A 21,122-nucleotide genomic window follows, 5' to 3' on the forward strand; every position below is an offset into this window, starting at 1 on the left:
CAAGGGCAGGACTCCTCGCTGAGGGATGCCCTGGTTGCTCGTAGTGCTTCTAAGTCCCACCTGGGCAAGCTCAAGGCAGGACTACATCGATCATCGTACATTGATCGGTGTAGGACTACACCTACATCAAGGGCAGCTCAACCCGGGTCCACGCTGTGCTGGAGGCTGGGGTCATGCTGGGGAGCAGCAGTCATACCCCTGCCCGGCAGCCACTCCACGGGGGCTTGTTCTCCTGCCTTCCCCTCTGGAGCTACCCCCAGGGGACACAGCAGCCCCTTTGCAGGCTGGGTCACTTCTGTTGAGCGCAGTGCTCATTGCTCCCTACCTAGAAACGCTCCTGCTCGCCCATTTACAGGAGACCCTACACCAACACCCAGAGCAGGCGAACCCTGCCCACAGCCCCGGGACTCCCCGCACTCCCTGGTCCCTCCCCGGCCCTGCAGCCCAGCCCCGTAGGTGGCAGAGGGATGGCTGCCAGGGCTGGCAAGCAGAAGGGAAAGCGCAGCTGGGGTGGCCGGGCTCACCCGGAGGGGAGCTGAGCTCCTGCGGCCGGCTCCTGGAAGGGGAGGAGAGCATCCTGAGCTGACCTGGTACCACCCCCAACGTCGTCCGCCCAGCTGGGTCGCGGGTCCCTCACGTGCCCCGTCAAACATTAACAGCCCCTCGGCGGGGCAGGTGGCACGGCCGGCAGCAGCACCCAGCCACCATGGCGTTCAGCGCCCGCCTTACCTCGCCCCTCCGGCCCATCCTGGCAGCTCTGCGCCGGGCAGCCCCCGGGCAGCACCGCGGGCTCAGCACCCCTCCGGGACCGGGGCACACACTCGACCTCAGGGGCATCTTCCCACCCCTCGCCACCCCCTTCTCACCCACGCAGGAGGTGGACTATGCCCGGCTGGAGGGGAACCTGTGCCGCTATGCCAGCATCCCCTTCCGAGGTAAGTGCTGCCCGCTGCCCCTCTCCATGCAGGCTCCTGCCAGATCCCTGCCCACCGCAGGGGCTGTGCGGCAGCAAGCAGGCAGCCTGCTGGCTTCCCAAGGGTGCTCAGTCTCCAGCCGGACTTTGCTCCAGGGCTGGCAGCCCCTCGGGTGACCCACCTGGGGCCCTTTGCACAGCAAGTGCCCAGGCAGCCCAGGCACACGCGTGTGACCTTGCACACCCCCACCACACTCCGGTGCACGCTTGCATGCACACTCCACGTGTGTGCAGGCTTGCACGCATCCTCCACGTGTAGCTGCAGGCTTGCACCTACTCTCTGCACACCCGTGCACACTCACACAGATTCAGCACCACAGGATGCGTATCTGTTGATTGCCCAGGACGGATGGGCGGGAGGAGAGGGGCTGCAGGAAGAGGCTGGGGGTTGCAGGGATGTGCCCCGAGGTCTCCCCTCTTCTGACCAGGCTGTGAGTCCAGGGCTGTGGGGACGGGGACAGGACAGGGCACACTGTGGGCTGCAGAACCCTGTCTGGGTGCCCAGGGGCAAGGAAGGGAGAGAGGATGATGGGGACGCCCAACCCTCCTAGCATCCTGGAGCCCTGGATGTTGCGGCAGAGCCTGGCAGCACTGGGCTGGAGCTGGCCTGCCTGTGCCCGTGGTGCTGGCAGGGTCCCAAGAAAGGTCTCTGTGTGCCCCAGCGAGGGACAGGGCGGCACAGTCTGGCTGCGGGCACCAATAAATGCTTCGTTAGCGGTGCAGCGTGGGGTGGTTTCTGGGGATGGAGGCGGGCAGGCGATGTGTTCAGCCCACAGGGCACATGCATGGCACGCACGAGGGTCCCTGGGTAAGGGATGGCACTGCCGGTGCTCAGCGTGGTGCAGGTGGGCACTGCCATCTGGGGGGCCCATACCCACGTGTGCCCTTTGCGGGGGAGCCCGGGGCTTTGCGGGGCACCTGCGGGAGCCTCCTAGCCCAAAGGGGCTGCTGGATGCAGGCATGGGGCTGCTCTGGGTGCCCGGTGCCCACCTGAGAGTGGGGTGCGGAGAGGGCAGGGACGGCACCCTGCTCCTGTGTCCGAGCCCTGCCCTCCCCACGCTTGCGTTTCAGGCCTGGTGGTGCTGGGCTCCAACGGGGAGTACCCCTACCTGGTGCCCCGCGAGCGGCTGGAGGTGGTGAGCTGCGTGCGCCGGGCTCTGCCCAAGGACCGCCTGCTGCTGGCCGGCTCGGGCTGTGAATGTGAGTGCCTCCGTGGGCAGCGCGGGGGCCATGTGTCCCCCCCGGGGCATCCCTCACCCTTCTCTCTCCTCCCCAGCCACCCAGTCCACCATCGAGCTGACGGTCAGCATGGCAGAGGCGGGGGCCGACGTGGCGCTGGTCGTGACACCCTGCTACTACCGGGGGGCCATGACGAGCGCTGCCCTGGTCCGGCACTACACGGAGGTGAGCCGTGCCTGGTGCCCACTGGCAGCCCCGGCCAGGGCAGCGGGATGGGGAGCATGTCCCACACGTCTCCAACCCACCCCAGCTGCTGAGCTCTGCCTGGCTGCCTGCAGGTCGCCGACGCATCCCCCATCCCCGTGGTGCTCTACAGTGTCCCCGCCAACACCGGCCTGGACCTGCCCCTGGAGGCTGTCCTCACCCTAGCTCAGCACCCCAACATTCTCGGGATCAAGGACAGCGGTGGGGACGTGAGTGGGGCAGGTCTTTCCCGGGGCTGGCTGCCCCCAAACCTGGCCCCAAGCTGGGAATGGGGAGCTGGAACTCGCAGCCCTTCCCCGGACCCTGGGGGTGCTGGCAGGAGCCCTGCAGCAGGGGGACGGGACGGGGTGATGCCTGCCCCAGGGCACAGCATGTCTCTCTCCAGATCACCCGCATGGGGCTGATGGTCCACAAGACAAGGCAGGAGGATTTCCAGGTGCTGGCGGGATCGGCCGGCTTCCTGCTGGCAAGCTATGCCCTGGGTAGGTGCTGCTGCCCCTGCTCAGCCGGGGGCACGGGGTGCTGCCCTGGGGGCACTGGCGGGGACTGGGCAGGGGGAGGCAGGCGAGGGGCGGCGATGCCCGGGAGGTGCTGGCTGGGCACGGCGTGCCGAGCTGGCTGCCAACGTGCCCCGGTGTCCCCAGGTGCCTCTGGGGGGGTCTGTGCCCTCGCCAACGTCCTGGGGGCCCCGCTGTGCCAGCTGGACCTCCTGTGCCGTGAGGGCCGCTGGCAGGAGGCCCGCGACCTGCAGCTCCGGCTCATCGAGCCCAACACGGCGGTGAGCGGGCAGCACCCCCCGGGATGCTGAGGGGTGCAGAGCCGGGGGGCGGCAAAGAATGGAGGTCCCTGAGGCTGCAGGGGGTGGAGTGGTGGTCCAAGGGGGACAGGATGGCACAGCACCCAGTCGGCAAGCCGAGCCAGGCTGGAGGCGGCGGGTTGGGAAATGCCAGCCCTGCCGTGCCAGGAACAGCCTGTCCGCTGGCAGCGGGCACCTGCCTGACCCCCCCGCGGGAACCTTGCCGGCTATTTATAGGCAATGATGGGGGGAAGAGCTGCTCCTCCCCGGGCCCCCCACCCACTGCGGGGTGGCCCGTCCCTGCCGCAAAGAGCCCGCCGTGACACAGGGATGCTCCCCTGCGTGGCCATGCTCTGCGCTCCCACCCCACGGTGGGCACTTCACGGGGGGCTGCAGCCACCCCGCACCCTGCCCAGCCTTGCAGCCCCACACGGGGGAGGGCAGGAGCGACGGTGAGCAAGCAGCAGGGTCGGCAGGAGCAGGGCCCACGGAGCATGCCGCCCTCTCCCATGGGAGCCGGCAAGCCCCCCTGTGCCCTCCCTCCCACAGGTCACCCGCCGGTTCGGGATCCCAGGGCTGAAGAAGGCCATGGAGTGGTTCGGCTACTACGGGGGTCCCTGCCGCGCACCCCTGGCCCCGCTGAGCCCCCCCCAGGTTGAGGAGCTGAGGGGCACCTTCAGTGCCAACGGCTGGTTGTGAGGGGTCCCCCCTTGCCCCCCCATGCACCGGGAAGGCATAGGAGCCAGGGACCCCGGGAGCTGGGGATGTGGTGGGGACACTGGGACGTGGCCAGGAGAAAGCCACCCATCTCACTCCTTCCTGCTGGACAGGGCTGCCCTGGGCAGAGTGGGTAGGGGGGACACCCAGCACCCCCTGGCCACCCCTGCATCCCCACCAGCCCCTGGGTCCCTCCATCCCCGTGTGGGAAGGGATGGATCCCTGCACCATGAGCCAGGAATAAACCTGTTGCCCCCACTCTGTGTCTGCAGTCCTGCCCGCACAAGCAGCCCCCCGCCCGGTCCCGGCTCCCGGCAAAAAAGACACGGCCTGGGCATTTGGCAACGTGGTTTACTCAGCTGAGGCCGGTGCAGGCAGCAGCACAAGGCAGGGTCACGGCAAGGCACGGGACCGGTGCGGGCAGAGACCGGCAGGGAGGGCACGGCCCCTGCAGCCTGCCACCAGGCTGCGAGGGCTGCCGGGACCCCCACGCCACGGCCAGCCAGACCGCACCGGGGGGGAAGGTGAGCACGCAGGGGGGAGGTGAAGGATGCGTGCGGGGGGCAGGACGGGGAGCCGTGTGCCCCCTGCCCACCCTGCCTGCCCCTCCGCCATGCCCCTATCCCCGCCCACCCTGCCCAGAGCCCCTGCCCCACGCCTGGCACCCCACGCAGCCCCGCTCCTGCCCCTCATCCCAGGCGCCGGCTGACTCTGCTCCTTGCTCACCATCGCTCCTGCCCTCCCCGTGTGCAGCAGACATGGGCCAGGCTGGGTGTCCCCCTTGGTGGGGACGCTGCTGCAGATGTCCCCAAGGCAGTGGGTGGGATGGATTGGCACAGGGACGAGGGGGACGCAGCCCATCGGCCGGCCCTGAGAGAGGACTGGGTCCTTCAGGGGCACCGTGTCACCCCGGCATGCGGGGGCATGGCCGGTCACCCAGAGCTGAGGGCGCAGGCCAAGGGGTGCCCACCCTGCCTTGGGACCAGGGTAGCGAAGCGGGCCAGGAGCTGCCCCTCTGCGGGCGCGTGGTCCAGCCAGCAGCCCACGGCCAAGGCACCCTGGCAGTGGGGTCGGGGCCCAGCCCCAGCCTGCACACCCCTGCTCCACCCCCCACGGTGGGCTGGCAGCCCCGGTGGTCCGCAGCCTTCCCGAGGGGGCAGAGGGGCTGGGCCCCGGCTACTCCGGTGGGTGCCAGGGCTACAGCCAGAGAGAGAAGGCACCACGGCCGCCCCGGGGCACTTGGGTGGAGAGCGGGGGGCCCCGTCCCCCCCACTGGCGGGAATTCAGCAAGGGGGCTTGGTGCGGACCCCCGGCCCTGCCAAGGCTGGGTGGCCGGCGAGCGGAGGGCAGGGGGGCTACCCAGCAGTGCTGCCTCCCTGCTCCGGGGACGGCGGGGCCAGCCAGTGCCCGGTGGGGGGTCCCCACAGCAGTGGGAGGGGGGCGTGGGGCACCGTCACGCTGTCAGGTTGTGGGCAGACTTGGACGCACCCTGGGCCCTCTGGATGACGGCCGGGCACTTCTCCCGCCGCAGCAGCTTGTTGTTCTCGAAGAAGCCCTCGTTGCGGGGCACCCCATGGGAGCCGTCGGGGAAGGTCAGGAGACCTGGGGAGGGGAGGGAAGGGCCGGGAGTGACGGGGCAGGGAGCAGCACACACCAGGGCCAGGGCTGGAGGGACAGAGCGGGAGATGCCGGATGGGGCCGGGCTGAGCTGGGGCCGCACGGGGCTGCGGCTGCCCGCACCGTGCCACCGGGCACTCACCGAAGCCGTACACGCGCCCGCCTTTGAACTCGCCCTCAAAGGTCATGTTGTCGCAGCGGGTGAAGACGCCGACGCCGTTGAACTTGCCCTGCACAAACTCCCCCTCGTACCTGCACGGGAGGAGCTCCTGAGGCAGCAGCTCCCTGCGGCAAGCAGGGATGCCCGGGGGGGATGCACACGGGGGTGCCACGCTCACCTGGAGCCGTCGGGGAAGGTGAGCACGCCGCAGCCGTGGAAGAGCCCGTTCTCGAAGTGCCCCACGTAAGCGGTGCCGTCGGCAAACGTCAGCTGCCCGACGCCGTGCCTGCGACCTAGGCGAGGGCAGAAATGGGCAGTGCTGGACGGACGGAGGCAGGACCTGCCCCAGCGTGGTGCCGGGCAGGGACGCAGGGGCTGCTCGGCCCCCGGCGCAGGCAGCACCATCCCCTCCCGCCCCGTCTCACCTTCCTTCCACTCGCCGCGATACTCCTCCCCATTGGAGTAGGTGAAGGAGCCTTTGGTGAGGGTCATGGCGACAGCCTCCAGCAGCGCAGGGCAAGAGCTGGCAGGGAGAGGTGCGGAGGGTGGCTGCTGCGTGGGGGGGAACAGCCAGGCTCACCCAGAGCCCCCACCTCCCCTCGGCTCATGGAGAGGCATGCGTCTGCCCCGGGGACGGCTCTGCTGGGGCACGCCGCAGATGAGGAGGTGACCCTAGGAGCTCGGCCTCCCTGCCCTGCCTCTGAAACCCCAGCCGCCAGGTTCGGGTTGCTGTCTGCCCCGCTGCAGGGCTCGGGGTGATGTGAGCCCACGGAGGTCACAGCCCTGTGAAACGTGAGTGAGCGGCAGGAAGAAGAGCCCGGTAGGAGCTGTTTGCCTCCAGCATGGCTCCCCAACGGGACCCGAGGGGGTCCTGTACCACGGCAGGCTCAGGCCAGGGCATTTGGAGAGGAGAAATAGGCACTTGGAGAGGGGAGGCTTGCTGGGTTGTGCTCAGTGCCAGCTCTTCAGGGGAGGGAGCAGAGAGCTTGTGGGGTTTCCAGCTCCAGCGTGGAGGACAGGCAGACCTGGCTCACCCCCCAGGGATGGAGCAGCCGCTCCTCCTAAGAGGGACAGTGGAGAGAGGACCCTGGGGCTCCAGGGCCTTGCTCAGCTACCAAGGGTTTGCAAACCTGCCTGCTGACAGCAAGCAGCCCCCAGAGCCTGCACACCCCCAGAGTGGCTGCTGCACAGCACAGCTCTCCCCAGCACCTGGGGAAGGCACCAGCACGGAGCTGGCCCCGCAGGCAGGCTGGGCACTGCCTCTCCGGTGGCTCCCAGTGTAGCTCAGGCAGCGCCTGTGATGGGACGGGGCTCCCCGCTTCAAAAGGGGGTATCCCTGCTTGCATCCCTGGAGAGATGGGTGCTGAGCCATGCTAACCGGGCAGACACAGCACCCGGGAGCACCGCAGGGAACTTGCAAGGGCTTTGTGTCCAGAGGAGAAATGGCCCCCAGCCAAGCCGAGCAGTGACTGAACAGTGCTCTCTGCTGATGGCAGAGACGGGGAGCTCAGCGCTGGCTGCCCAGCCTGCAGCCTGCCCAGCACCTCTGGGGATACCTCCGGCGGTGCCAGGAGGAGGAGAGGGTGCTGTCGCAGGCACTTAGGGCCTGCTGCAGGGGAGGGCTCCCGCCGCCAGCACGGCCTGTGCCTGGACCTGCGACTTAATCCAGGGAACGGGCAGCGTTTGCCCCGTGAGCAACCCAGCCTGCCCAGCAGCTGGATGTCCCCCCACTGGCACCCACGCACGCCGGAGCCCTGCACGCACAGTGCCACAGCAAGCAGGTGCGATGCCATGCACACCTCGACTCTGAGCCCACGACCTGCCTGGGCCATGCACCCACGGGCTGAAGCCACGCACAGGGACGAGGGGTGCACGACCCAGCTGGGCCACGCACCCCTGGGCAATGCAGGCACACTCTGCCCGTGCCACGCACCCACGGGGGACACATGCACACCCCGCCTGGGTAGTGTGTCCAGGGGTGGTGGTTGCACTCACGACTGATGCATGCACGCCCCGCTGTGTCCATGCACCCACGGCTGATGCATCCACGCCCCACTGTGTCCATGCACCCACGGCTGATGCATGCATGCCCCACTGTGTCCATGCACCCACGGCTGATGTATGCATGCCCCACTGTGTCCATGCACCCATGGCTGATGCATCCACGCCCCGCTGTGTCCATGCACCCATGGCTGATGTATGCACGCCCCACTGTGTCCATGCACCCATGGCTGATGTATGCACGCCCCACTGTGTCCATGCACCCACGGCTGATGCATGCACGCCCCGCTGTGTCCATGCACCCATGGCTGATGCATGCACGCCCCACTGTGTCCATGCACCCACGGCTGATGCATGCACGCCCCGCTGTGTCCATGCACCCACGGCTGATGTATGCACACCCCGCTGTGTCCATGCACCCACGGCTGATGTATGCACGCCCCGCTGTGTCCATGCACCCACGGCTGATGTATGCACGCCCCGCTGTGCCCATGCACCCGCGGCTGATGCATCCACGCCCCGCTGTGTCCATGCACCCACGGCTGATGCATGCACACCCCACCGGGTCCACGCACCCACGGGCGGTGCACGCACGCCCCACCGGGGCAACCGTGGCGATGCCCGCAGGCCCGGTGCCTGCCCAGGGGCGGTGCGGGCGGTGCGGGCGGCGCAGGGACCCGCGGCCCGCGCTCACCTGGCTCCGCGCTCGCCGCCCGCACCGATACCCACGGGGGTCCCGCCGAGGGGCGGTGGCACGGCCACCTCCCCTGCCAGCCCCCCGCCCCGCCGGGCGGTGCCACGCCGCCAGCGTCCATCCCCGCCCGTCGTTGGCTGTCTCCACAGCAACCGCTAGCAACGCGGCTGCTCATTGGCCAGCTTCGCAGCACGCCCTCGCCGGCCGCCATCTTTGTGTGGGGCAAGGCAGTCTCCTCCCCGGGCGTGTCGGCAGAGGGGCAGCGCCCCCGCCCTGCCGCCATCTTTGCAAAGGGCAGCGGGGGCCGCGGCCGCTCCCGAGTGGCCATCTTTGTGTGGGGCACCGGCTCCAGCCCCCGCGGCGGGCGCGCGGGGCCAGCGGACCCCCCGGCCCCCACGGACAAGCGGTGCGAGGCGTGGGGGCCTCCAGGCCCGCCTCAACCGGCACCACGGCCGCAGCCGCCCCCGCGGCGGGCGCGGTTCCCACGGCAACGCCCGGGAGGGGCGGGGCGGGGCGGGGCGGGGCGGAGCAGCCAATGGGGCGTGGCGGCGCGGTGACGCGGGCGCAAGCGGCGGGCGCGGGCGGCGCGGCGGGGCCGGGCGGGCGCGATGGACGAGACGAGCCCGCTGGTGTCGCCGGAGCGGGCGCAGGCCCCCGACTACGGGCTGCCGGGGGGTGCCGTGCGCGCCCTCCCGCCCGCCGCGCCCCCGCCGCCTTCCCCTCCCGGCTCCCCCGGCGGCCGCGACCGCGAGCGGCAGCCGCTGCTGGAGCGCGGGGCGCGGGGCCCGGCGGCCGCGGCGGCGCAGGCCCAGGCGCAGGCCCAGGCGGCGGCGCAGGCCCAGGCCCAGGCGGCGGCAGCGGCGCAGCGGGAGCGTAACGACTTCCCCGAGGACCCCGAGTTCGCCGAGGTGGTGCGGCGGGCCGAGCTGGCCAGCGAGCGCGGCATCTTCCCCGAGCGCATCTCGCAGGGCTCCAGCGGCAGCTACTTCGTCAAGGACCCGCACGGGGTGAGCCGGCCCCTGCCCCGTGTGTCCGTCCCGGGGGTGGCCGCCGCGGCCTGCGGGCTGAGCGGCGCTGGCCGGGAGGAGGGCGCTCCCGGGGAACTGGTGATGCTGGCCCGGGGGTGACCGGCCTTGTGGGGCTGGTAGGAGCGGCTGGAGCCGCCCGGGGCTTCCCCGGGGAGAAGCGCAGTGGGATCAGCAGCAAGAGTGGGGGGCGGCTGTGTCCCAGTGCTGCTTCAGCCTCTTCTGTGGCTCTCCTGCCCGGGGAGGAAGGGTCACCCTCTCCCCCGGGCCTGTGCATCAGCATCTCCTGAGCACGGTCAGCTTCTCCTGACCGCGGTGGCTCCAGCCTTAGGGCTGCGACTCTGAGAGCTGAGCTGGTTTTTGGCCTGTGAGACTGGAGCGAGATGTCTCCTCTGTGGTTGCGCGGCTGATACAATCGAGGCAAAGTCCTTGGCATATAGCTAGTCCCCTATAGATCTGGTCAGCTGTGTGGCAGCTGTCTCCATGCCACTGACTGGATGTGCACACAGCACAGGGCGGCTTGTCTTGTGACCTGCAGCACCCAGCCCAATTACGCGAGCTGTTGCTGCTTCCCATGACTCCCTCGTCGCCTGTGTGCTGGGATGCTTCCTGGGAAGCAGGACTAGGCTTGCTGGTCTCTGGTGTGCCCTACTTTTCCTGCCCCAGGTGGAGCCTGGCTCCTGGGAGCTGTGGCACGCAGGTCCCAGCTGAGCTGGCGGGCTGTGGGGCAACACACGCTTCCTCCTGCCACAGCCCTGCTGCTCTCCTGATCCCTCCCGTTGCCCAATACAAGATGTCGTGTCACTGGAGTGGGCAGCTGGATGAGCTGCCTGGGGGTGGCAGGGCAGAGGCTGCCTGGCCGTAGGAGACCAGAGCTCAGTGAGCGCTGGTGGAGGATGCATGCGAGGAGCCAAAGTCTGTGTAGCCCTGGCCATGTCACCTGGCAGGTCCCCTGGACTGCCCTGCTGTCAGCGAATGTGGTGTGTGTCTGGTTTCTGTGGCTTGCTGCCCAAGGTCACCAAAACCTCCCTGCTGCAGGCACGGGAGAGAGCACAGTGCACTACTGTTGCGGGCAGGGGCTGAGGGCATCGGGGGGAAAAACTTTTCTCTTGTGCCTGCTTCCTTCTGGGCTACTGGGACCCAAGCTGTCCCAGCAGCGATATGCTTCCCCAGCCCCGGTGGCTGTGGTTACCCCAACTGCTGGCTGCGTCTCTGGGCTGGCCCGGCTCCCTCTGCCTTGCTGCTGGCACCAGGCAGACCTGTTTTCCCTGCCAGTGCTTGCTCCCGGCACAGGTCTGTCTGGAAGGAGACACTGTGCTGCCAGGCCTCTGGCCCCTGCTCCGGCACTGTCCCTGCCCAGCTGGGCTTTGCTCTACTGGACTGGCTCCATGGAGCACAGGGCTCTGTGCTGCCAGAACTCCCAACAAGCCTCTTGCAGGCTCATATCCAAGGACGTGTTGGCAATCGTGTGCTTTCATGTGGGGCTGATGAGGGGATTGCCTTCCTGCCTGCTTAGGGGAAGTGGCTCCTCAGTGTGATCTGGGGATGGCTGAAGTGATCCTGTTCCCTCAAACCCTTCCTCTCCCTCTCCCTGGTGAACAAAACCTTGCTCCTGCCTGCCCTGGCCTGGCTTCTGGCCCCTGGCAGACTGAGGTTGCACTGGGGTCCCCTGCTGAGGTGCTGGGTCTCATGTTCCGCTTCCACATTGTGGCAGGAGCTCGGCTTGGGGAAGTTCCACCCACTCAGGCCGGGGCCGGCACCAGCTGTGGGCAGGAGGGCTGGTTGCGTGTGCTGCTGAGTCACCCCAGAGCAGGGGCTGCCAGCCCGGAGCTGCTGCGCAGCCCCCCAGGGATCCCTGGCCCACGGGGGCAGGTGGCCTTGCTCCTGCCCTAGCCCTTGTCTCAGCTGTGTGGCTTGGCAGTGCTGGCTTAGTGATGGCGCAGCACGTCACATGAGGCTTCTGTGCCCTCTGCAGTCGTGGGGTACCTGTGCTGCTGTCCCCTGCTGTTGGGTCAATGAGTGTGAGGCTGGATTGAGGGGCTGGGGGTGCTGCTGGTACCAGCTGGTAGCCAGTTTGGAGCTGCCTGTGCCCTCTTGCCCACAGCGTACCCAGAGAGCCAGCCCTTCTGCTGTCTGTAGCTGGGCCCCCCAGCAGAGAGCCCTGAGCTCCTCAGGTGTCCTCCAGCTGCTTGGCTGTTCTGGTCCCATTTCCTCTGGTCAGTTTGGGATCAGCTCTGTTCAATGGATTTTGGAGCCAGGTCAGGGATCACTATCCCCCTCCCTCTCCTGCATGGTCGTAATGAGTAAGCAGTGAGCAGTAGCTCTCCCCAGCCATCCAAAGGTCTCTGGGATAGGGCTGGGATGTTTACCAGGGACAGCATCATCACCGGTGTCTTTTGGGACAAGGAGGGTTGTTTCCAGGTGTGTGAGCTGGGTAATGAAGGTCTTTGGGCAGCACCCTGCTCTTGTGGGACGGGGCACTGGCTGGGGAAGGGTCCCTTCCAGCCCCTGCCTGCCTGCCTCCCTCCTGGGAGCTGCGGGGTCTGCCTCGTCCCAGGAGCTGGTTATTGCCCAGGTGAGGGGCGTTCTGGGCCATTTCCTGAGTGTCCCCATCGTGGACTGGATCAGGGGGAAATATCCTGAGTCTGCCAACTGCCTTGAGTCAGCCTCCTCTCTCCCACTCACAGAAAATCATTGGCGTCTTCAAGCCCAAGAACGAGGAGCCATATGGGCAGCTGAACCCCAAGTGGACCAAGTGGCTGCAGAAGTTGTGCTGCCCATGCTGCTTTGGGAGAGACTGCCTTGTCCTCAACCAGGGCTACCTCTCGGAGGCGGGTGCCAGCCTGGTGGACCAGAAACTGGAACTCAACATTGTTCCCCGCACGAAGGTGAGGGGACAGCTGCTGGGATCTCGTCCCGGGGAGGCTTTCATGTGCTTCTGCACAGTTCTGCTTGTGCCTTGTCTTGTGGCACTGCTGACCTTGGAGATGTTGTGTTGAGAGCTCTGGACCGGGACTGCTCCTGCTCAAGCCGTGGGGATCCTCGTGCTGGGCAGAGCCATGGGAAATGCTGTGTCTTGGTTTTATCAGCCAGTCCTGTGACAATTGCCAGGTGCCCCTGCTGACGTCTGCGCTCCTGTCCCTCCAGGTGGTGTATCTGGCCAGCGAGACCTTTAACTACAGTGCCATTGACAGGGTAAAGTCCCGAGGAAAGAGGCTGGCCCTGGAGAAGGTGCCGAAAGTCGGCCAGCGCTTCAACCGCATTGGTCTGCCGCCCAAGGTAGGGCTGCCAGCCTCTGCGCCCGCCTGTCGCCGTTTCTCCATCCTCTGTGGCCTCCTGTAACGCAGCCTCTCCTTGCTTCAGGTGGGCTCCTTCCAGCTCTTTGTGGAAGGCTACAAGGATGCTGACTACTGGCTGCGGCGGTTTGAAGCTGAGCCGCTCCCAGAGAACACCAACCGGCAGCTCCTGCTGCAGTTTGAGCGGCTGGTGGTGCTGGACTACATCATCAGGAACACAGGTAGGGCCGTGGCCTGGCACGGGATGCTACCTGCTCCTTCATGTCCTGCCAGCTGGAGAAAGGGGAGGGGGGCAGGGGCCTGGCATCTCTTCCTGGCACCCAAAACTCCTCTCAATGCCACTTGGTTGCTGCCAGGTGGCAGCTGCCTCTGGGTAGAGTGCAGCTGCTGTGCCTGCCCGCCACTGTGGCCATGCTCTGGCTGCTGGCCTGTGTTCTGGGAGATCTGGATCCAGCATGGTGCTGGGGTGAAAGTTTGCCAGCTGTGAGGATCTAGGGACATCCGGAGATCCAGCACCTGACTGTGCCCCTATATCACATCTCATGCTGGGCTTCTGAGTTCCTGCCAGGCTGGAAGGGGTTGGGTTAGCACTCCAAGGCTTGCAGGCTGACCTTTCTCTTGTGAGCTGGGGATATGTGGACCTCTCCAGTCTTCAGGGCTGGTTGTGTGGGAGTTGATGTGGTTTCCCAGGCCTGCAGCAAACTCGAGGGCTCTGGGGTAGAGTTTGGGCCTAAAAGTGGTCTGTCTCACTTCTGGGTCAGAGGAGGAGCAATCTGCCTGGCGTGGTGCAGGCATGCCCTGGCGCTGGCACAGCTGGTTTTATCTCCCTGCAGATCGGGGCAATGACAACTGGCTCATCAAGTATGACTGTCCCCTGGACAGCGCAGGCGTGCGGGTGAGCATCTCTTCCTGGGCAGGGGCTCTGCGGGGGACTCTGCTCCTGCAAGCAGGCAGGCAGGGGATTTCTCACCTGGCTTGGGTTTCTGAGTGTGTGGAGGCCTGATCTTGTCTCCTAGGCCTTTCGCTGCCCTCTGCGTTGGTGGTTTGTGGCCTAGTGGGACTTTGTGAGGATGCAGCTGGGCTCTTTGGGGGAAACTGGTGTTGCTGGACCTGTGCATCCTTGGGGTGAGGCCTGGGGGGTGGGGAGCAGCTTTGTCCCCCTCCCACCTGAAGCAGACAGTGTTTCCCTGTGGGAAGGGGCTGTGCTACGGGCGAGAGGCTGCTGTGCCTCTGTGGTAGTCAGGGCAAAGATCCTGGCAACGGGGCTGCAGGGAGTGGGAGAGGGATTGTTCCTGCTGGGGGGGTACTCCTTGTGACATGCTCCACTTCCTTCCAGGACAGCGACTGGGTGGTGGTGAAGGAGCCCATCATCAAGCTGGCTGCTATAGACAACGGTTTGGCGTTTCCCTTGAAACACCCAGATTCCTGGAGAGCATGTGAGTCCCTCGGGCTGTGCCAGGGCACCCTGGCGAGCCATACAACTTCGCTCAGGCATCCTCCTCAAGGGCCAGAGAGGAGAGGGCAAGGGGTGTCCCTCTGCAAACCTTCTGGGTTCGTGGGCAGCTCCACCTCAGCAGAGGCTATAGGAAGCGGGTGCTGGATCCTATGTCCCAGACGCAGGTGATCTGGTACCCAGGGGCATGTGGCACCATCGTTTGCCTTCCCCAGCTCTAATGTCTCCTGCTTCCTCCCACAGATCCTTTCTACTGGGCATGGCTACCCCAGGCCAAAATCCCGTTTTCACAGGAGATCAAGGACCTGATTCTTCCCAAGATCTCGGACCCCAACTTTGTCAAGGACCTGGAGGAGGATCTGTATGAGCTCTTCAAGGTGAACCGGGGGAGTGGCTTGGGAGGAAGAAAAGCAGCGGTGGTGTTGGGGAGCTCCCTGTCAAGGCTGCAGGGGACAGAAAGGTGGCCAAGCTCCTGACAGTGTTTCTGGGCAGAGGCATAGCAGGGTTATCCCTCTGCCAGGAGCTGAAGATTCAGTGTGGGGAGAAGCAGGAAACCCATGGGACAGGAGGAGAGAGGCTTGCTTGGGAAGTAGGCATCTCTTGTACAGGGTGGGGCAGTGGGTAGATCCCACTGTGTTCTCTGCTCTCTCTCTTGCAGAAGGACCCTGGCTTTGACAGGGGACAGTTTCACAAGCAGATTGCTGTCATGAGAGGCCAGGTAAGCTGTGTGTAGGGAAGGCAGATGGGTGAGGTGTGGAGCCTTGTCCTGCTATGTGGCAGGAAGGGTGCTGGGGTGGATGCTCTCTGTTGCTCCGGTGGGGCAGCTCAGGCATTGCTCTGTTGTGCCATACAGATCCTGAACCTGACTCAGGCGCTGAAAGATGGGAAGAGCCCCCTGCACCTGGTTCAGATGCCACCTGTGATTGTGGAAACGGCGCGTTCCCACCAGCGCGCTGCCAGCGAGTCCTACACGCAGAGCTTCCAGAGCCGGAAGCCTTTCTTCTCATGGTGGTAGCTGTGGGAGCTGTGGGCAGGGCTTGGTGGCCTCGGACTAGCACTGCGAGAGGAGCTGGGCCACCACCGGCTCCTGTGGCTGGGACTCAACCTTCTGGGTAGAGCGAGCAGGTGCGGCTGGAGGAACCTGCAGCTGAACTGGAGGAGCCAGGCAGGTCGGGCATGGTCCCTCCCCAGCTCTGTCAGAGCTCAGTGCCCTGCCTGGGGCAGAGCCCAGGGGGAGGTGTGGGAATCTGCTGGGAGCCATGGCATGGCTGGGACCCTGCCCCTGCCTCCCTTCCTCGGCCTGCATGCGGTTCTGAGCACCCCTGCTTGGGGCTGGGATGAGCAGGCTGCCCGGGCCAGGATCTGTCCAGCCCTTTACACCAGCCACTGGCCCTTTTTTTTCCCCTGCCATGCTGGCTGCTGGGCTGGGAAGGCCTGTAGCGGGTTATACCCCCTCCCTTTCCCCGAGGGTGTGCTGTACTCCTCCACTGTCCCTCCTCTGCCCCAACCCCGTGCACGCTGCTTTCCTCAGGGGGAGTTCCTGCTGCTGGCTGGCACAGCAGGGACCACAATGAACGGCTGTTCTCTGGCTGAGGGCTCGAGGAGGGGACGTATGAGGGACAACTCACGGGGCTGGCTTGGGTGCAGTTAGACACTAAGGGGAAAGAGGTGCTGGCTTGTCCTTGTGAATAGCAGGTGGCTCTGGGAGGGGCTGTAGCTTAGTGCCCCCCCCCCCGTGGGAGCTGCCCCCCAGTTAGAGAGGGCTGAGCGTGGGTGCGAGCACCCTCTCCCCCTCTGCTGCCCCAGTCTATCCCTCCTGCCAGGTCTCCATGGCTGCTCTTGCTTGGCTTTTGCCCCTGCTCCCAGCAAGCTCCCTGGCTGCTGTGCAGCCAGCATGGTGCCAGCCTTGTCTGTGCCTAGGGCCCCCTCGAGGGGCGGGGGGCTGCCGGGGAAGGGCTGGAGGGGCTCTTCTGCTGCATGGGTAGGAGGCACAATAGGAGCAGGGGGGGGGGGGGGGCCAGCATGGGCTCCTTGGCTGCCCTGGTGCTGACAATCTCGCAGGCCTGCTGTGGGTGGGTGAGGCAGCAAGCCCCTCTCTCCCCAGAAGCTGCTGAGCTTGTGTTGTATAAAACGGTTACCAGGGCTGCTGCCTGCATCCGCTTGCCTTGAGCTGCGGCTTCTCCTGCTGCTGGGGGAAGCCGGTGCTGGGTCTCGCTGTTCTGTTAGCCCATCTTTGGGGGGGGTGGGGGGGACTGAAGGCAGGTTGGGGCTCTGCTGCTGGAGCCTGGGAGGGGAGAGCAGCTCCCTTGCCTCCTGTGCAGGGAGAGGGCTCAGCACTGGCTGTGCAAGCATGGGGCAGGCAGCAGTGCGACCCCAGCTCCCTAGCCAGGCCCAGCTCCATCGCTGACTGACCCAAAATGTATTGTTCTAATGCACTGTAGAAATGTATGTAATGTATTTAAACCATGCAACCGTCTGAATAACAGAGCTGCCCTTCAGCCGGCTGCCTCTGGGTCTCTCCGCAGCACCCTAGAGCAGGTCGGGGCTGTTCCCCTTGCACCGGGTCCAGTACAAGGGCCTGGACCAAGGTCCTGCCGTCCTGGGGGAAGGCCAGGGGTTGGCAGGACACAGCCAGAGCCTCACACAGCCACCGCTGTCTGCCTTTTATTAACCATTGCACCCTGCCCAGTACACATAGTGTCCTCAGAGAGCCCGTCTGGCGCAGCACCTCCTGTCCAGCAGCCCTGCTCCTCCATGGCCCGGCCACTCAGCGCTGCTACATGGACCCCGAGGGCGCCTCGGCCCCACGCCCGCCCTCCGGATCCTTCTCCGCGATCCTGCGGGGAAGAGGTGTGTGTTAGCGGCGCGGCCCATCCGCACTTCCCCGGTTCCCCCGCCGCCCCGGCCCGCACCTACCGCAGGCGGCCGAAGCGCCGCAGGACCGCCATCCCGCCGACGGGCTGGGCCGGCCGCCGCCGCCGGAGCCGCCGCAGGGCCCGCGCCATGCGCCGCTGGCCCGCGTACCGCCAGACGAGGCGGGCGCGCTCTTCGGGCCGCTCGGCCCCGCCGCTCCGGAACAGGCTCCGCAGCTCCCGCAGCCCTACGCCCTGGAAGATGTTGGCCGAGGCCCGCTTGCGGCCGCGGGCTGCGGGCGCCGTCCGCCCCGGAGGATCGCTCACCACCGAGGCCGGCGTGCCCATGGCCCCGGCCGCTGCGGGCACCGAGGTGACGGCGTCAGGCTCCGCGCCGCTCCCGCCGCCGCCCGGCCCGGCCCGCCTCCCCCGGGATCCGGCGCAGACGCCCGGTGAGGAAGGGCGGGCGGCAGGGGAAGGACGCGCCGCGGCCGCAGGGAGAGGGCGAGCCGGGGCGCCGGGCAGCCGGCCAGCCGCGCGGGCGGGGCCGCCCGGGAACGCGGGAGCCGCCCGGCTCGGGCCGGCGCACGCAGGTCCGGTCCCGCCCCGCCGGTGCCCGGGGCGCTGCGCCCCGCCGTGACCCACTTTGCCGCCGCCGCCGGCCCCTGGCACAGACCTGGCGGTGGCGGCCGGCGCGGGTCCGCCGGGTGGCCGCTGCGCTCCCGGGGCCGCTCCGCGCCGCCGCACCGGGGTCCCGCCGCTGCCCTGCGCCGCGCGCCCCGTTCATTCACCCGCCGCTGCCCCGCCCCGCCCCGCGCCACGCCGCCAATCCGCGCCCGTCTCCTGCTGCCAGGGCCAATCGGCGCCGAGGGGCGAGTCCGCCCCGCCTCCCGAAGAGGGGACACGTGGCGCAAATGACGTCAGTAGGCGGGGGGTGCGGCCCCGCCCCCGGGCGGAGCCCCGGCACGCGTCACACTGAGGGGGAATCCCGGGTGACGTAGAGGGGAGCCCCGGCGCGCGCCCCCCGCCGGCCCCCGCGCAGGGTCCCGGTGCGTTCCCCCCCCCCGACCCCGCCGCCGGCACCGGCCGCCCCGCCGCCTCCCGCCGCCTCCTGCCGCCGCCTCCCGCGCCCCGCGGCGCGGCCACCCCCGCGGCGGCGGGTCGGGAGGGGCGCGGCGGCGGGTCGGGAGGGGCGCGGCGGCTCCCGCCCGACGGCGGCGGCAGGCATCCGCGGCGGCCCGCGGGTGTCCGGTGGGCCGGCGGGAGGCGCGGCGGGGCGCGGGGGCGGGGCGGGGCGGGGAGGAGAGAGGCCCCGCGCGGGGAGGACCGTTAGGCGCCAGATGTTTGGCAGCAGCTGGGGGAAGAAGTCGCTGCCGGGGCCCTGAGTCCCGCCCGAGCCGCGCCGGAGCAGGCAGGGACCCGCCATGGCCCGCACGGCTCCCCCGGCAGTGCCGCCGCCTCCGGGGCCGCCGGGGCCGCCAGCCCGCGGCTCCCTCAGCCTCCACCGCGCCTACCTGCAGAGCCCGCTGGGCCTGCTGCGCCTGGGGCAGCTGGCGCTGGGCGCTGCCTTCTGGGTGACGGTGGCGGCTCACAAGTACGAGGGGGCGGCCCACTTCGCCCTCTTCGCCGCCGTCCTGGTCTGGCTCCTCACCCTGGCCCTCTTCGGGCTCAGCCTGCTGGGGCGCTGGGCGCTGGTGCCCTGGCTGGGCTCCCGCTGGCTCCTCACCAACCTGGTGCACGACCTGGCGCTGGGCGTGGGGCTCTACGCGGCCGCCACCGGCATCATGGGCTACAAGGCCGGGCGGAGAAGCTATTGCAACCTGCCGGGCTACAGCCAGCACTGCCTCTACAGTGCCTACCTGAGCGCCTCCATCTGCGGGGGCATCGCTGCCTGCCTGTACCTCTTCTCTGGGCTCTACTGCCTGTCACGGCGCTGCCGGGACCAGCGCGACATCATCTGAGACCCCGCAGCACTCGGCTCCCCTTCTCCTCGCCCACGGACAGAGCGCGGCCCTGCTTCGGGATGAAGTGACCCTGCCGCCCCATCCCCTCCTGGCTGACTGCACCGTGCTTCCTCCGGAGACTCCTGCGCAGACAGATGGACAGACAGAGGCCTTCCCCGAGCATGGCTTCCCCTGCATCCCGCCGAGACAGCATGGACACCCAGCCGCTGCACAGGCCCTTCTCCCACCCCTGGGCAGACGTAGGCTATGGCAAGTGGAAGGACCCAAGCGGAGAGCCCCTAAGAGGGACCCCAATTTCTGGGAGCCCCCCACGGCCCCTGCCCAGCTCCCCTGCCCCCGGCCTTGCAGATGCTGCGTGCTCAGGTGGGTGCCGACCTGTCCCTGGGGCGGAGGGGGACTGGCCTGGGGAAGCTGAGCAGGGGGCAGCGGTGCGTAGTGGGGTTGGGTGGGCATAACGCCCCCCCCCCCGACCCGCTGGCACCCCCCTCCTGCCGTTCCCAACTGCTCGGCGCTTCCGCAGTTCCCTAACGGAGGCTCTGATCTCAGCTTCCCCAGCCCGGGCCCCTCCTCCTGTCTGGCCTGAACACGTTCGCTGTCTTGCCGGAGCCCCGCGGGGCTCAGCCCCTCCCTGCCCTGCGTTCTGGGGGTGTGGAGACACCCAGGTCCCGCACAGCCTGACCCGGCATCACCCCGGCCCCCCGGACACGCTGTTCTGTTTGGGGGCTGAGCCCACTTCCTCCATTGCTGCGGGGCGAGGGGAAGGGCGAGTGGGGCCACAGCCTGGTCCTGTGACCCTGGGCAGGGGGTAAATTCCTCCAGCCCTGGGGTTCGTCCTGTCCCGGGATGGGGCCAGGTGCCCCTGGGGTTGAAGTGAGCAGGGCGCCGGGTCATTCTTTCCCCCTGCCCTCCTGCAGCGAGGTTTGTGGCTCTGAGCTACCCAGAGCCACCGAGCCTACCCCGGGGCCTGGCTGCTCCGACAGGGACAGGCACGGCCTCACCGGCGGTGCTGGAGACCAGCCCGCAGCCCTGCTTGGCTCTGTGGCGCTTGATTTATCATCCTGAAAAACTCTCATCTTGGGGCTCTCCAGCTCCATCTCGGGGTCCTGTGCTGCCCAGAGACCGTGGCGAGGCAGAGGGGAAGGCTGAGCATGGCAGCGTGGCGGTGCTGGGCTGCCGCTGGCACCGTGGCCCCGGGGGAGCTGGGGCCAGGCATTGCGGGGACACAGCCTGTCTTGGGGAACAGGAGAAGAGGACGCTGCAGTGGGGCCAGCCCAGCCCTGGATCAGCCTCCACAGCCAAGCCCTGAGGAGGCCGTGTAGGGCTAACTGGAGCAACGGGCAGCCAGAGACTGGGAATTTTTGGAGAAGCACCGCACCAGAGCTGCCCTGCCACAAAGCCCTCCTTGCCCTGCCTGGAGGCAGGTCCTCTCCGTTGCTCCCGGTGCGAGGGAGGGTCTGCCCCAGTCTCTGCGTGGGCTTGGATCGGTGGAACGGATGTCCCCAGCAGCTGGCCACGGGCTCTGAGGTTCCCTGGTGCCTTTTTTGGGGTGGAGAGCAGCAGCCGTGATCCCCCTGGGGCTTGGAGAGGTCCGGGGCTGGCGTTGGGTCACTGCTTCCATCGTGAGGTGCTGTCCCAGCTGATCCCCCCTCATGCTCGGGGGCCCTGCCAGCCCCCAGGCCATCTACCCCTTCCCTGGGTGGGACGTGCTGTCCCTACCCTGTGTCAGGGCTGGTCCCCGACACTGCCTGCCCCGGTGCAGCCCCTGGCCCAGGCTGCCCGAGATGGCCAGCAGGGTTTCTGCCACCACAAGTGCCTTTCCCCGTCTTTCTGCAGCCTTGCCTGTCATGCCGGCTCTGTCCCTCTCCAGCCCTCTCTCTGGTGCCTATGGATTCATCTTCCAAATAAAGCAACGTTGGCGCTCACCGGGTATCTGGGGCTTTGTGCTGGGGCTGGGACCTGCTGGGGACAGGGTCTGAGCTGAGATCACACCTGGCTCTGCAGCCCTGCACCCTGGGGTCTCCCTGCCTGGAGCCTCTGGCTGTGGTCACAACATCCTGGTGTGCTCTGGGGTCACGGGCAGGCTCCCCGGTGCTGAGCCACTGCTCCTGGTCAAGAGGCTTAAACCTCTGCC

At 67.7% G+C, this 21,122-nt stretch overlaps 6 protein-coding genes across 11 annotated transcripts in view; 4 read left to right on the forward strand and 2 right to left on the reverse strand.

The window, feature by feature from the left end:
- Positions 1-21,122, forward strand: part of LOC142411215 (uncharacterized) — a 59,861-nt gene that overhangs the window by 8,107 nt on the left and 30,632 nt on the right. The gene's annotated exons all lie outside the window — the stretch shown is intronic.
- HOGA1 (4-hydroxy-2-oxoglutarate aldolase 1) lies at positions 707-3,911 on the forward strand. The gene is made up of 7 exons (XM_075504078.1): positions 707-935; positions 2,045-2,173; positions 2,250-2,377; positions 2,491-2,625; positions 2,802-2,898; positions 3,061-3,194; positions 3,762-3,911. The coding sequence occupies exons 1-7, from the start codon at positions 707-709 to the stop codon at positions 3,909-3,911; spliced, it is 1,002 nt and encodes a 333-aa protein (XP_075360193.1).
- On the reverse strand, positions 4,581-8,511 carry MORN4 (MORN repeat containing 4). Of its 5 annotated transcripts, none has more exons than XM_075504739.1 (5): positions 8,402-8,511; positions 6,132-6,258; positions 5,885-5,999; positions 5,689-5,798; positions 4,581-5,531 (listed from the first exon to the last, which is right to left on the reverse strand). In XM_075504739.1, exons 2-5 carry the CDS (start codon positions 6,196-6,198, stop codon positions 5,383-5,385), a joined length of 441 nt encoding a protein of 146 aa, XP_075360854.1. In that variant the 5' UTR covers positions 6,199-6,258; positions 8,402-8,511; the 3' UTR covers positions 4,581-5,382. The 5 variants fall into 5 exon arrangements, with proteins under 5 accessions (XP_075360854.1, XP_075360852.1, XP_075360853.1 ...); XM_075504737.1 differs by having other exon boundaries at positions 8,283-8,510; XM_075504738.1 differs by having other exon boundaries at positions 6,132-6,229; positions 8,402-8,504.
- PI4K2A (phosphatidylinositol 4-kinase type 2 alpha) lies at positions 8,961-16,673 on the forward strand. Its single transcript, XM_075504733.1, has 9 exons — positions 8,961-9,408; positions 12,114-12,314; positions 12,574-12,705; positions 12,790-12,943; positions 13,556-13,617; positions 14,059-14,158; positions 14,419-14,552; positions 14,834-14,893; positions 15,029-16,673. The coding sequence occupies exons 1-9, from the start codon at positions 9,010-9,012 to the stop codon at positions 15,188-15,190; spliced, it is 1,404 nt and encodes a 467-aa protein (XP_075360848.1). The 5' UTR covers positions 8,961-9,009; the 3' UTR covers positions 15,191-16,673.
- On the reverse strand, positions 16,820-17,851 carry AVPI1 (arginine vasopressin induced 1). Of its 2 annotated transcripts, XM_075504748.1 has the most exons (3): positions 17,704-17,851; positions 17,092-17,386; positions 16,820-17,012 (listed from the first exon to the last, which is right to left on the reverse strand). In XM_075504748.1, exons 2-3 carry the CDS (start codon positions 17,373-17,375, stop codon positions 16,952-16,954), a joined length of 345 nt encoding a protein of 114 aa, XP_075360863.1. In that variant the 5' UTR covers positions 17,376-17,386; positions 17,704-17,851; the 3' UTR covers positions 16,820-16,951. The 2 variants fall into 2 exon arrangements, with proteins under 2 accessions (XP_075360863.1, XP_075360864.1); XM_075504749.1 differs by having other exon boundaries at positions 17,092-17,809.
- On the forward strand, positions 18,110-20,913 carry MARVELD1 (MARVEL domain containing 1). The gene has a single exon (XM_075504747.1). It carries the CDS (start codon positions 18,452-18,454, stop codon positions 18,986-18,988), a length of 537 nt encoding a protein of 178 aa, XP_075360862.1. The 5' UTR covers positions 18,110-18,451; the 3' UTR covers positions 18,989-20,913.

This window comes from Mycteria americana, chromosome 6 (assembly GCF_035582795.1).
Source record: "Mycteria americana isolate JAX WOST 10 ecotype Jacksonville Zoo and Gardens chromosome 6, USCA_MyAme_1.0, whole genome shotgun sequence".
NCBI lineage: Eukaryota > Metazoa > Chordata > Aves > Ciconiiformes > Ciconiidae > Mycteria > Mycteria americana.